The sequence below is a fragment of the Bos javanicus genome, chromosome 15 (assembly GCF_032452875.1).
Source record: "Bos javanicus breed banteng chromosome 15, ARS-OSU_banteng_1.0, whole genome shotgun sequence".
NCBI lineage: Eukaryota > Metazoa > Chordata > Mammalia > Artiodactyla > Bovidae > Bos > Bos javanicus.
Genome location: NC_083882.1, coordinates 79,944,856 through 79,960,102, shown reverse-complemented (window position 1 = coordinate 79,960,102; position 15,247 = coordinate 79,944,856). Strand labels below are relative to the sequence as shown.

The 15,247-nt window shown below is 39.6% G+C and overlaps 1 protein-coding gene across 1 annotated transcript; it reads left to right on the top strand.

The window, feature by feature from the left end:
* The first annotated feature begins 14,008 nt into the window (after positions 1-14,008).
* On the top strand, positions 14,009-14,947 carry LOC133261098 (olfactory receptor 9G4). Its single transcript, XM_061439663.1, has one exon. It carries the CDS (start codon positions 14,009-14,011, stop codon positions 14,945-14,947), a length of 939 nt encoding a protein of 312 aa, XP_061295647.1.
* Positions 14,948-15,247: the final 300 nt, after the last annotated feature.

Here is a 15,247-nt window from a genome sequence, read left to right as displayed (position 1 = left end):
GCATCAGACCTTGCTTCTATCACCAGTCACATCCACAACTGGGTATTGTTTTTGCTTTGGCTCCATCCCTTCATTCTTTCTGGAGTTAATTCTCCACTGATCTCCAGTAGCATATTGGAAACCTACCAACCTGGGGAGTTCCTCTTTCAATATCCTATCATTTTGCCTTTTCATACTGTTCATGGGGTTCTCAAGGCAAGAATACTGAAGTGGTTTGCCATGGGAGAAGACTCTTGAGAGTCCCTTGGACTGCAAGGAGATCCAACCAGTCCATCCTAAAGAAGATCAGTCCTGGGTGTTCATTGGAAGGACTGATGCTGAAGCTGAAACCCCAATACTTTGGCCACCTGATGGGAAGAGTTGACTCATTGGGAAAGACTCTGATGCTGGGAGGGATTGGGGGCAGGAGGAGAAGGGGACAACAGAGGATGAGATGGCTGGATGGCATCACCAACTCGATGGACATGAGTTTGAGTGAACTCTGGGAGTTGGTGATGGACAGGGAGGCCTGGAGTGCTGCAGTTCGTGGGGTCACAAAGAGTCGGACACAACTGAGCAACTGAACTGAACTGAACTTGGTAAACAGAGTGTTTTTTTTTTTTTTTTTGCTTGTTTTGTGTTTTGCAGATTAGTTTCTATTTTATTGATAACAGTCTGTAAATCTCAGAAATAAATAAATTAAGCAAAAATAAAATCACTGAATAATGTAGAAATACTAGCCTGTATTTGTCTTTTTAAGTCAGCACTGATGTTCTTGAATATTTTTTAAAATAAGTCAGTCTGTGGCAATTGGAAAAAACTACTTGGCATGCTAGCTCAGAACAGAGTCTATAGTACTGGAATTCTGAGAGTTTTTTTTTTTTTTTTTTACAATTGACAGCTTATTAATTAATTGTAAGTATAATAGTATTGGTTATGCAATCACTGTTATGACTAGACAGATGAAATCTCTTGGTTCCAATCAGATAAATCATAGGTAAGATAAAATAACACAAACACAGATTTTTTGATTCCAGAGGTACTTATTCATTTGTTATGAGTTAGTGCTAGTTGAAAGTTCATAAGTACAATATCTACTGTAAAATGCCATTCAAAATAAATTTATTTTTCTTTTCTGATTTTCATATTTTTGCTTACTGTGAAATAAAGATGTTCACATCTTTGTTTCCTTGACAGCATATATAGGAAAGAAACACTATATTTAGAGTCATGGCAAGCTTCCAATAAAATACTATTTTCCCAAAGAAATAAAAGAATGAATGGCAAAAGAAGAGCTGCTCCATGAAACAGAAATGGAGAAGAAGATAAAGATAGATAATTAGAGAGGTAAAAAGATTTCAAAAGCTTTACATCCAAGAGAGGATTTAGAGTTTGTCAGGGCTGCCATATCAAAATACCAGAGACTGACTGTCATAAACAATTGAAATATATTTCTCACAACTCTGGAGGCTGAAAGGCCAAGATCAATGAGCCAGCATGGTTGGTTTGTTCTGACGTCTTTTTCATTTGCTGGCACTTGGTCACTTTCTTACTTTGTCCTGGCTTGGATCTGTGTGCGTGTGTGTGTGTGTGTGCATGCGTGCAAAAGCATCCCTGGTATCTCTTTTCCTGTTTCCATTTTTGTTTGTTTTTATAAAGATACCAGTCAGATTGCATTAAGGTTCATTCTAACCATCTCATTTTAACTGAATTTCCTTTATAAAGGCTCTATCTCCAAATTCAGTCACATTTGAATTTACTGGAGGTTACATCTTCAATATATGAATTTTAGAGGGTTGCGATTCAAACCATGGCCCCAAGAATAGGTAGTGTTTCCTGATGAATGAGACAAGGAAGTGTAGCCTGGACAGATAGTGAAACATAGGAGAGGGGAAAACACTATGAATCACATGATAATATCTAGAAAATACAATTAGTACAATTTGGAGAGTTTTTTTTTTTTTTAATCACGCAAATGCTGTGTGTGCCTGGTCAATTCAGTCCTGTCCAACGCTGCAACCCTATGGACCATAGCTTGCCAGGCTCCTCTGTCCATGTGATGCTCCAGGCAAGAATACTGTGGGTTGCCATGCCCCTCTCCAGGTAATCTTCCCAACCCAGGGACTGAAACTGCGCCTCCTAGGTCTCCTGCATTTGCAGGCAGGTTCTTTACCCTAGCGCCACCTGGGAAGCCCACACACACAGTCACACACAGGTATGATTACATTTGACATATTCATTTTGAGAGGGGACTTTTAATGAAATGCTCCTTACCAGGGTCCAGCCCCGGCTGATCCATGGTATTCAAAGGAGAGATGGCATCGCCGACCTATTTATTTAAATATTCATCAAAGATATAAAGAGTAATAGAATGAGGATAGCTCAGTGAGGAAATTCAGTGGAGAAAAGAGGCGGAATAATTCAGCCAGAAGGTGAGAGAAAGAACGACATGGGGAGACCAAGTTTCAGTGAACAAGGCTCGCACTTTATTTCCCAAAGTAGTTTTTATACCTTAAGTTATGCATAGAGGATAATGGGGGAAGGGGTAGAGTCATGCAGTAAGCCAGGCTTTCTTCCTGCAAACTTATTATATGCAAAAGTTTAGGTGATTTGCATCATCTTCTGGCCCGGAGGCCTGTTAACATTTTAAGATCCTTTCTTCAGAAAACTTATTTTTCTCTAAAGGTGATTAGTCAGGCACCACCCTCCAAAAGCATTAGATAAAGTTGCATTCCTACAGAGCAAAGGTGTGGTGTGCTATAACAAGAAAAAGAATTAACTCAAGGGTCCCAGGTTACAAACATTAAAGCTACTACTTACACCAATTATATTAATCAATACACTGCCAGACACAGCAGGTAAGGGATATGGAGACTTAGCAGCAAACATTGGCCCGACAAATGAAAAACCCTTCACCAATACAATTTCTAATCAATCTTTTAACTGCTCAAAGGAATCTGTATTTAGACAGTTAAGAACATCTCATGCCTCTCACAGTTGGGAGGCTCTGAGCAATCACATGTGGCCGGGAAAAACCTATTCAGGCAGGCTAGAGGATTTCCAAAGGAGTTTGTAGGTTGAAACACTATCACATCCAGGAACTTGATTAACTGGAGCTGTAAGTTAACTCTTTTTTCAGAGAGGTAGTGGGGAACAGCCCCCCATAAACTCAGAGGTGTAGGTGAGAGCACAAAGCAGAAAGTAGGCAGACTCTGGTTTTGGGAGTAGATGCTCGAGAATTTCCAGGGGGACTCCTGAGGCTCGATCCCGCCTTTGCGTATGCTGAGCCTCCTTCCTCATGACCTTTGTCATGGGTGGAGCTCCTGCTCCCGGCAGCTCCTCATTTTACCATATCCTAATTAATACACTATCCCCATGCTCCAAATGAGCTCCTATTGTGTCTTTGGAGAGGGAGGCACATATTTCTGGGATGCTCTGCGGAAGAGGTCCCAATGGACCATTTAGGAAACACTTATATTAGATCTAACACAGCTCCCCAAAGCATCAGAGGAGAGGGAAGAGGGTCTCACTTCCAGGAGTGTCCTTCCTGATCAAGGGTAAGCAACCAGGGTCAGGGGCAGCTAAGTGCTCTGGCTTTCTGTGACCTCGACAGAGTCTGGCCTGGCTCTCAAAGGGTCATTCTTATGCAAACACACACACACACACACACACACACACACACACATGAGTCTTCTAACTTGAATTTCGTTCGTGTTATATGTAACCCTCATTTAGAGTTCTAATTCAGTCTGGTAGCTATGCTGGGTCATCATATATTCATGTACACAGTAGAGAAAATAAGAGGCAAAAAAAAGACATGCTTTTTGACTCTAGTGGTTCTGAGAATGCTGTGCTGCTCAAACAGCTAGTGTGTGATATTTTCCTTCTTGGTCCTCATTTTCTGGTGCTAGAAGGATGCATTCTTCCCTCGAATTTTAAGTGCTCCAGTGAAGGGGGAAAGGGACAGAGGTGCTTCAGGGATCACACAACATATGAAGTCCTTTTATATGGGAGGCTCAACAGGACTGGCTATGACATTTTCTTTGTTGCTTATTTTATTCATTTTTTTAATTGCAAATTATCTCAAATTCAGAAATTATTTTAGTCCATCTTGGTGGTTATGAATCTTCTCTTTATTTACTCTTCCTTTTCATGTGATGTAATACACTGACCACTTGAGGGAAGATGTGTCCTGGGGAGTTTGAGCAAGGTTAGAAAGGAGACACATTTAAATTATAAAGGTACTTACTCATTAATTAATTTCAGAAATATTAATCAAGTGCCAATTACATGCTAAGAACTGTTCTATACTTTGGAATACAGCAGTAAACAAAACAGAAAAGTCTTTCTGACCTGTGTTGTTACATTCTGGTGAAGAAAGAGGGACAATAAACTTAAGCAAAAGGAGAGGATTGCAGTTGTCCAGTCACTGACTGACTCTGTAAGTGACCCCATGGACTGCAGCACTCCAGACTCCCAGGTCCTCTCCTGTCTCCTGGAGTTTGCTCAAATCCATGTCCATTGAGCCAATGATGCTATCTAGCCATTTCAACCTCTGCCATCCCCTTCTCCTTTTGCTTTCAGTCTTTCCCGCAGACTCTTATGTCTGGGGACAAAGGGCAGGATCTGAGCAGAATAAGAAGGATGGGGATTGTTGATGGGAAGGGAATGTAAAATTTAAAATAGACTGATGAGGATGGGCAGAAATGCCAGAAAGTGCCATTTGATAGAAACTTATAGAAGATAAGAGAGTGTGAATCTTGTAAACATCTGGGGAATAGTGTTCACACTGGGGAGCAGATAGATCCAATGTATCTGATGCTGGGCCGGGGCTGCTATTCTTAAGAAACATTGAGAAAGTCTATGAGGTTGAAACAGAAATAAAGGAGGAGGGTGTCGTAGAAGGTAAGGATCTGTAGGTAATGAAGGGCCTGCTTGTGAAGGACATTGAGACCACTGCACAGACTTTGACTTTAACTTTAAATAAATTAGTAAATTCATAGTTTTTTTTTTTTTTTTTTTTTAAGAACAAGAGTTACATGAATTCCCTTATTTTTGTAAACAACAATACTGACTGATACATTGAAAATAAACTATAGAGGAACAAATGTGTAGACCAGTTTGAAGGATATTGAAATATTTTTGGCAAAAATGGGAGTAGTTGGACCAAGATGTTGCCAGTGGAGGTGGTGAGAAGGGCTCAGATTCAGGGAATGTTTTGAAGGCAGGGACATGAAGATTCCTTGGAATTGTGAAGAGGAGGCAGGAGAGAAGGAGAGTAGGTTGATTCCAAATGTGTGGCTTCAGTAGAATTTACTAATAATAAGAGAAATGAGCAGTTCAATCTGTTTGGGCGAGTAAGGGCTAGGAATTCAGCTGAAAACATGTGAAGTTCAAAGTAGTTATCACTCATCTCATAATTACAGAATATTAGCACTGCAAAGAACTTAGGAATCTTTTAGGAATTGAGTTTTTAACCTAAGAATCATAACTACTGAATTGACAAATAGATATCTAGGGATTTGTCATCTCTCAAAACATTTGATTGTTTCAGTTCAATTCAGTCTCTCAGTTGTGTCTGACTCTTTGAGACCTCATGGACTGCAGCACACTAGGCTTCCCCGTCCATCACCAACTCCTAAAGCTTGCTCAAAGTCGTGTCCATAAAATCAGTGATGCCATCCAACCATCTCATCCTCTGTCTTCCCCTTCTCCTCCTGCATTCAATCTTTCCCAGCACCAGGGTCTTTTCCAATGAGTCAGTTTTTCACATTAAGTAGCCAAAGTATTAGAGTTTTAGCTTTAACATCAGTCCTTCCAATGAATATTCAAGACTGATTTCCTTGAAGAGGGACTGGTTGGGTCTCCTTGCTGTCCATGGGACTCTCAAGGGTCTTCTCCAACACCACAGTACAAAGGCATCAATTCTTCAGTGCTCAGCTTTCTTTATAGTCCAACTCTCACATCCATACATGACTACTGGAAAAACCATAGCTTTGACTCTATGGACCTTTGTTGGCAAAGTAATATCCCTGCTTTTTAGTTTGCTATCCAAGTTGGTCATAGTTTTTCTTCAAAGAAGAAAGTGTCTTTTAATTTCATGGCTGCAGTCACTATCTGCAGTGAATTTGGAGCCCCATGCCCCACCGCAAAAAAAAAAAAAAAAAAAAAAAATCTCTTATTGATTCCATTGTTTCCCCATCTATTTGCCATGAAGGGATGGGATTAGATGCTATTATTTCAGTTTTCTGAAGGTTGAATTCTAAGCCAACTTTTTACTCTCCTCTTTCACTTTTCATCAAGAGGCTCTTTAGTTCTTCTCTTTCTGCCATAAGGGTGATGTCATCTGCATATCTGAGGCTACTGATATTTTTCCTAGAGATCTTGATTCCAGCGTACACTTCATCCATCCCAGCATTTCACATGATTTAATCTGCATATTAGTTGAATAAGCAGAGTAACAATATACATCCTTGACATACTCCTTTCCTAGTTTGGAACCAGTCTGTTTTCTTCATTTTTAGTTCTAACTGTTACTTTCTTGACCAGCATACAGATTTCTTAGGAGGCAAGTGAGTTGGTCTGGTATTCCCATCTCTTTAAGAATTTTTCACAGTTTTTTGTGATCCACACAGTCAAAGGCTTTGGCATAGTCAATAAAGCAGAAGTAGATGTTTTTCTGGAACTCTCTTGCTTTTTTGATGATCCAGTGGGTGTTGGCATTTTGATCTCTGGTTCCTCTGCCTTTTCTAAATCCAGCTTGAACATCTGGAAGTTAACAGTCCATGTACTGTTGAAGTCTGGTTTGGAGAATTGTGAGCATTACTTTGATAGCATTGTGAGATGAGTGCAGTTGTGCGATAGTATGAACTTTCTTTGACATTGCCTTTCTTAGGGATTGGAATGAAAACTGACCTTTTCCAATCCTGTGACCACTGCTGAGTTTTCCAAATTTGCTGGCATATTGAGTGCAGCACTTTCACACATTATCTTTTAGGATTTGAAATAGCTCAACTGGAATTCCATCACCTCCAATAGCTTTGTTCGTACTGATGTTTCCTAAGGCCCACTTGACTTCACATTCCAGGATGTCTGGCTCTAGGTGAGTGACCACACCATCATGATTATCTGGGTCATGAAGATCTTTTTTGTACAGTTCTGTGTATTCTTGCCAGCTCTTCTTAATATCTTCTGATTCTGTTAGGTCCAGGCCATTTCTGTCCTTTATGTGGCCATCTTTGCATGAAATATTCCCTTTGTATCTCTAATTTTCTTGATGAGATCTCTAGTCTTTCCCATTCTATTGTTTTCCTCTATTTCTTTGAATTGATTACTGAGGAAGGCTTTCTTATCTCTCTTTGCTATTCTTTGGAACTTTGCACTCAAATGGGAATTTTTTTTTTTTTCTCTTTTCCCCATTGCCTTTTGCTTCTCTTCTTTTCACATATATTTGTAAGACCTCCTCAGACAACCATTTTATCTTTTTGTGTTTCCTTTTCTTGGGGATGGTCTTCATCACTGCCTCCTGTACAATGTCACAAACCTTTGTCCATAGTTCTTCAGGTACTCTGTCAATCAGATCTAATCCCCTGAATCTATTTCTCACTTCCACTGTATAAGTGTAAGAGACTTGATTTAGGTCATACCTGAATGGTCTAGTGGTTTTCCCTACTTTCTTCAGTTTAAGTCTGAATTTGGCAATAAGGGCTTCATGGTCTGAGCCACAGTCAGCTCCCAGTTGTTGTTTATTTAAACACAGGAAATTTTGGATGCTGGGAAGAAGATAATACTCCTTTTAATGTGTTCTCAAAGAGATCCACAAGTCTACAAATTTAATCCAAGTCAGGTAAAGAACCAGGAAGTGGCAATTAGAATAAACAACCTCAACGATTGATTTTTAGGGAAATAAGAATGTGAAAATTTTAAAGCGAAAAGAGGAGTGCTGTTTTTCTGTGGTGCATCGCGTCTCTCTCTTCAATCAAGATGATGAGAATGGCCCATGTATCCAAACTACATGCATATTTAAGGATTGCTAATCTGTTCTTCTGGAGAAGGGAATGGCAACCCATTCCAGTGTTCTTGCCTAGAGAATTCCATGAACAGAGGAACCTGGTGGGCTACTGTCCATGGGGTCACAAAAGAGTCGGACATGACTGAGGACTAACTCTAATCTGTTCTTATACATGATATTGTAGACAACCTTTCTACTCTGATCTTTATGATAGATTCTTTTTTTTAATTTTTTTTTAATTTATTTTATTTTATAACTTTAGATTCTATAAGGGATATTAATAAATGGAATCTTAGGAACTAAATGCTGGAAAAGGATCAACTAATTTTTACTGGGGTGAAATTGTGCTCCAGGGAGGACACTGGCATTCTTAAAAGCACACATGTTTGTATCTGTTGATCCCACAGTCCTAATAGGTAAGCAAAAGGATTCACTGTACAGAACAGGAAATTATATCTTGTAATAACCTTGAAATATAGGTAGAAAGAGAACTGAATCAATGTGCTATACACCTGAAACTAACACATTACTGCAAACCAGATCTACCTCCATAAAAAAGAAACAAAAATGCAAAACATATACACAGACACACACACATAGGTGATTAGCATCAGGCTCTGCCCCTATCAAGTCAAGGCACTAAAATGTGCATTTCAAAGCCTGCCAATCATTTACTGAGTGCATGTGAGTAGGCAAATATATGTATATATATTACTTTTCTGGGTTTTAGAAAGATTATGGGGGACACCATTATTCTGGCTTAAATGGTTTCCTTGTGGGAACTTAGCCACATTGTTTTTTCTTGAGGTCAGATTTAAAAGATAGGTCAAGCATTACTCATTTTTCTCGGAATGAAAATAGCTGTTACTTTATGATATTTTCTGGTGACACTTTTATGTACATATCATTGATATTTTTCTCATTTCTTAAACATGAAAAAGTGTGGGTTGGAGGTTATTAAAAGACTTGCTCACGATTACAGACCCATCAAGGGACCCAATCAGGATTTGAACTCAGGTGCCATTCCAACTGTGCAGCTATGCAAGGCTGACTATGCCAGCCCTGTCCGTTCCCAGCTAGGCTTGCTGATGGTCTCTGCTCAGCTGTTATGTTAGCGAGGGCTAGGTGAGGAAGAATGGACTCGCTCATATGACTGGGGTCTAACTTGCTGTGAGAAAGGAGGTCCAAAAGAGAATGTAATCAGATGTCTCATCTTTCAGCAATCTAGCTGAGGCTTATTTTTATGGTGGTGTCAGAATTTTAAAAGTGAGAACAGAAGCAGGTAATGTTTCTTGTATGTGTGTCACTCAGTCATGCCTGACTCTTTGTGACCCCATGGACTGTGGCTTGCCAGGCTCCTCTGTCCATGGAACTCTTCAGGCAAGAATGATGGAGTGGGTAGCCTTCCCTTCTCCAGGGGATCTTCCTGACCCAGGGATCGAACCTGGGTCTCCTGCGTAGCAGATGGATGCTTTACTGTCTGAGCCACTAGGGAAGCCCAGTGTTTCTTGAGATCAGTGCTTAACATCTACATGGTGCTGCCAATGTGGCAAACTATTTGTCAGTGCAAACCACAAGGTCATCCCAGATCAAAGGGTAGAATAAGAGAATCTACTCTTGATTTCATGAAATCAATTTTAAAAAGTCATTAAAATATTAGTCACATAGATCATTGGTTTGTGGTTAATTTACCTCTCTAATTTAGAGACTGACCCTGGGTCTCCTGCATTGACGGTGAGTTCTTTACCATCTGAACCACCAGGGAAGCCCATTAGAGAGTTCATTTCGTGGGCTACAGTCCATAGCATTGCAAAGAGTCAGACTGAAGTGACTTAGCACACTGCACACATGCACAACGGATAATATGATTAATCTGTGATCTCATAATGATGACTACATGATTTGGTCTTTTAATAGAATGTTCTAAAAGTTCCACCAAATTTATTTATTCACTCTTTTCAAGATTTTGGAGCTTCTTGTGTAAAAATACAGAAAAGATGCTTCCACTGTTAACTAATAACTTGAAAAGATCTTGTCTTTAAGACTTTCCTAGTCTTTGAAGGTTAAATTGCTATATTAATACACATTCCTGGTTAGAAGAGGAATTGAAACTGAGAGTTGCTGAGTTTGTTTGTTACCGCAAGTTCCCAGTTTTTGCAAGCCATAGGAATTTTCCTAAGACTTCTGAGTGCCTCTTTCCTACCTTTATCAGAGGTAGCCTTGTTGCTGCTACTGCTAAGTCACTTCAGTCGTGTCCAACTATGTGTGACTCCATAGACTGCAGCCCACCAGGCTCCCCTGTCCCTGGGATTCTCCAGGCAAGAACACTGGAGTGGGTTGCCATTGCCTTCTCCAATATATGAAAGTGAAAAGTGAAAGTGAAGTTGCTCAGTCGTGCCCGACTCTTCGCGACCCATGGACTGCAGCCTACAGGTTCCTCCATCCATTGGATTCTCCAGGCAAGAGTACTGGAGTGGGGTGCCATTGCCTTCTCCAGAGGGTAGCCTTAGCAGGTAATAAAGAACAAAGGATTTCAGAGAAATTTCTGTTAGAGGGAACTTTTCCTCTCTTTCAGTCCATTCTCTGATTTGCAGTCAAAATGAACCTTGAAAATATACTTCTGACCATGTTACTTCCTCATGATGGCAGTGTTCCCATTTGTGTTGGTTTCAAGACTCCAATTCCCAATATGGCTTCCAGTAAGCTTAGTGAATGGATAACTCTTATGACTCATTCCTGATTCCTCTCTCCACCCCTTTCTTAAGTTAACCATTCTTAGTTTCTTAGTTCACCAGACTCTCATGTTAAGGATCATGCACACACACACACACACACACACATATATATATATATATTTCTTTTGGTTGTGAAAATCCTCTCCTCTCTCACATTACCCTTGACAAGGGGCCAGAACTGGATTCATTTTACAGGGTCATATAAATATTTCTTCTTCTGGGAACACTTTTGGCATAGCAGAACGTTTTTTTTTTTTGTTTGTTTGTTTGTTTGTTTGTTTTCCCAGTTATATTCCTCTTTAGAGGGCAGTCATAGAAGGGTAGTAATTGGTCTGTGCAGAAATTTTAGTTTTGTTCCTCAGATTATATTCTATTAAAAATGAATATTATGTTTATGGTGGTACATGTAGAATATTATTCAATCATAAAAATATAAAATAATAGCATTTGCAACCACATGGATGGATCTAGGCACTTCCCAGGTGGTGCTAGGGGTAAAGAATCCTCCTGCCAATGCAGAAGATGTAACAGACTTGGGTTTGATCCCTGGGTAGGGAAGATCCCCTGAAGGAGGAAATGGCAAACCACTCCAATATTCTTGCTGGAAAATTCCATGGACAGAGGAGTCTGGTGGGCTATAGATCATAGGATCACAAAGAACTGGACAGGACTGAGCAAGCATGCATGAACATTATAAAATCTATAAATAATGAGAACATGTTGTATAGCACAGGAAACCCTATTCTATACTCTACAATGGCCTATGGGAAAGGAATCTAAGAAAAAGTGGAGATATATGTAATGAATTTTATTTACTGTATATCTGAAACTAACACAACATTGTAAATGAACTGTACTCTGATATAAACTTTTTTAAAATGAGGCTTAATAAGTCTCAGATATTTTTTATTCTTTAAGTGATAATGTAGTAGAGAAATTTATATTAACTATTGAGATGGTGTCTATAGGCTTCTTATTCATTTATTTTTTGCATTGTGTTTCTTTTTCTTCTTTTAACATTTATGCTTATTAATTTTTTTGGCTGCATCAAGTCTTAGTTTCATTGTGAGACATCTTTGATGTTCATTGTAGCATGCAGGATCTATTAGTTGCAGCATGCCAACTCTTAGTGGCAGCACATGGGATCTAGTTTCCTGAACAGGGATTGAACCTGGGCCTCTTGCATTGGGAGAGTGGAGTCTTAGCCACTGGACCTAAAAGGAAGAACCTATAATGCACCCTTTTATACATTATCAATGTAAAGAAAGCTGAGCACCAAAGAATTGATGCTTTTGAACTGTGTTGGAGAAGACTCTTGACAGTCCCTTGGACTGCAAGGAAATCCAAGTAGTCTATCCTAGAGGAAATCAGTCCTGAATATCCATTGGAAGGACTGATGCTGAAGCTGAAACTCCAGTACTTTGACCACCTGATGTGGAAGGACTGACTCATTTGAAAAGACTGTGATGCTGGAAAAGATTGAAGGCAGGAGGAGAAGGGGATGACAGAAGATGAGATGGTTGGATGGCATCACCGACTCTATGGATATGAGTTTCAGTAAACTCTGGGAGTTGGTGATGGACAGGGAGGCCTGACATGCTGCAGTCCATGGGGTCACAAAGAGTTGGACACGACTGAGCAACTGAACTGAATATAATAACCAAAAACTCCACCCAAGATAATTCTATTAAGTTTGAGTATATTTAGAAAGTTGTATTGTACAACTGAATAACAATGGCACTATAACTGTGAAGCTCCCAGGATGCATGAGAATCAGTCATGTAACTAATACACTTTGGTTGAAGTTCTAATAGATGAAGAGAAGTGGTAAGAGGGAGGATTATAAAAATTTAAGTTAAAACAAGTTTACAGAACCTAGGATATATGACTAAAGCATCTGTGCTTTAGGTATTGAGAAGAAATCCATTATATGCTGAAAAGAAATGGAATGGCCTTCAGGACTCCAAAGTTGCTTTTACCATCATGTCATCAGTCAAGTCACATCCTCTCTGAACCCTCAGCTACATTGGAAAGGTTAGGAAAACAAGTCATTAAAAGGTTAAGCTACTTCACTAAGTAACAAATGGAACCAATATACCTTGAGGTAGAACATTTGGATTTGCATTCTAGGTATAGAATTATCTCTGGTTTGCCTCAAAGATGAGTATTTTAACATTAAAGTAAATCATAGTTCTCTCTGTTTTAGCTTTCTCTCACTGCCTAATGGGGGCTTTGCAGGTGGAGCTAGTGGTTAAGAATCTGCCTGTCAATGCAGGAGATATAAGAGATGCAAGTTCAATCTCCGAGAGCTCTGGAAGTTCAAGATATAAACCTGGAATGATTCATAATTTTTCAATAGAGCTTTGACACCAAAAAGTTGGTTCTTCATAATATTCAACATTACTGAATCCAAATATGCTTCAACTATGTATATAAATCTCCCATGAACTAGAGAAAAGTGCAGAATAATTTTCTCACTTTGAAGGCAAAGAAATTCAAGTTGTCAGAGAATTATAGGATTGCCTTAGCTGGAAGAGGAAGAGAAAAATATATTTACTTATAAGAGAGGTCAATGGCTTAACAGTTGAGAACATGAGGTTTTGGTACAGAAAATTCTAGGTTCAACTACTATCTCTGCTGTTGATCAGTTCTAGGTCCTTGGAAACATCTCTTAAACTACATCAAGATTATAATAATATCTTTAAAAACTGTGGAAAGTATTAAGTGGGTTAAGTATAGGATTTAGGGCTCTGTCCAAACAAAGTGAAATGTATGTGTGTATGTGTGTGTGTGTGTGTGTGTGTGTGTGTGTGTATTTATATGTGTGCTAATAGTGACAGGAGCAGTACAGTGTATTGATATTTGTTGAACTATCAGCATCATGCTAGACACATAGATTCTTAATAATACATGCAGAATACTCAAAATTTTGACCACTCATCATGTACCAGATGTTTGGCTGACATTTTCCTTTGTATCTGCTTAACTCAATCAGCCAACCTGTCAGTGTCCTCATTTTGTTCATTCATTTGATGAGACTCAGATACTCACCCTGCATCAAGCAAATAGCAAGTGAAAGCCTTAATTCTAAAATCAGCTATTTTCCCCAATTCTAGTGGTCTTCCCAAGTGACAGACTGAAGATGCGGTATTTTACCGACATTGTAAGGGATTAATATGCCTCCTAGCAGTTGTTGAGTTTATTGATACCTTTACTTCTTTATTCCAAAAGAAAAATCAGCAATTTTTTTCTCATTATCTTATCAATCTTTCTCCTAGTGGACATGGATGTTGGAAATCGCACCATCCTGACTGAATTCATCTTACTGGGTCTCTCAACAGACCCCCAATGGCAACTAATACTATTTGGAGTATTTCTGACTGTCTATTTGGTAACCTTGTCAGGGAACATGACCCTGGTTATCTTAATTCATATTGATTCCCACCTGCACACACCTATGTATTTTTTCATTGGCAATCTGTCTTTCTTGGATTTCTGGTACACCTCGGTGTACACTCCCAGAATCCTAGCTACTTGTATCTCAGAAGACAAGCGCTTTTCCTTGGCTGAATGTGGAGCCCAGCTATTCTTTTCTTGTGTTGTAGCCTACACTGAGTGCTATCTCCTAGCAGCCATGGCATATGACCGCCACATGGCAATCTGTAACCCGCTACTTTATTCAAGTTCTATGTCTCATTCTGTCTGTTCCAGACTTGTTGCTGGCTCCTATATAGGAGGCTTCTCGAATGCCATAGCCCATACTGCCAACACTTTTCGCCTGAGTTTCTGTGGCAAAAATATCATTGACCACTTTTTCTGTGATGCACCACCACTGGTGAAGATGTCATGTACAGACACCAAGGTCTATGAGCAGGTCCTCCTGGGTCTTGTGGGTTTCACGGTCCTCTCGAGCATTCTTGTCATCATCATTTCCTATTTCCACATCCTTCTCGCTATTCTGCGGATCCGCACGGCTTCAGGAAGGCACAAAGCTTTCTCCACCTGTGCCTCACACCTGGTCTCGGTCATGCTCTTCTATGGATCCTTGCTTTTCATGTACTCAAGGCCGAGCTCCACCTACTCCCTGAAGAGAGACAAAGTGGCTGCCCTGTTCTACACTGTGGTCAATCCACTGCTCAACCCTCTCATCTATAGCCTGAGAAACAAAGATGTCAAAGAGGCCTTCTGGAAAGCAGCAAAGACCATAAGACCTCAGAGATGATGGTGACCTGTTTTTGCAGAATGTTCTCATTACATTTTCTAGGCTATTGGCTTATTAACATGTTTGTAAACATTACCATATTTCAAGTAAATGCAGCATGTTGTACTTAAAAGAAGAAACACTGATTAAACCATGTTGTTTTTTATTACTTCTTTTATTGTTAACTATTGTAAACATACGATATTAGTTTGTTTGATGTTTTAAGATACTGTAGTATGCTTGATTCTGTAGTTGTGGTTTAGTTGCTTAGTCATGCTGGAGTGTTGCAACTCCATGAACTGTAGCCTGCCAGGCCCCTCT

Bases quoted from the DNA above. Each gene is read 5' to 3' on its own strand.
- LOC133261098 (XM_061439663.1), top strand. From the start codon at position 14,009: ATGGATGTTGGAAATCGCACCATCCTGACTGAATTCATCTTACTGGGT.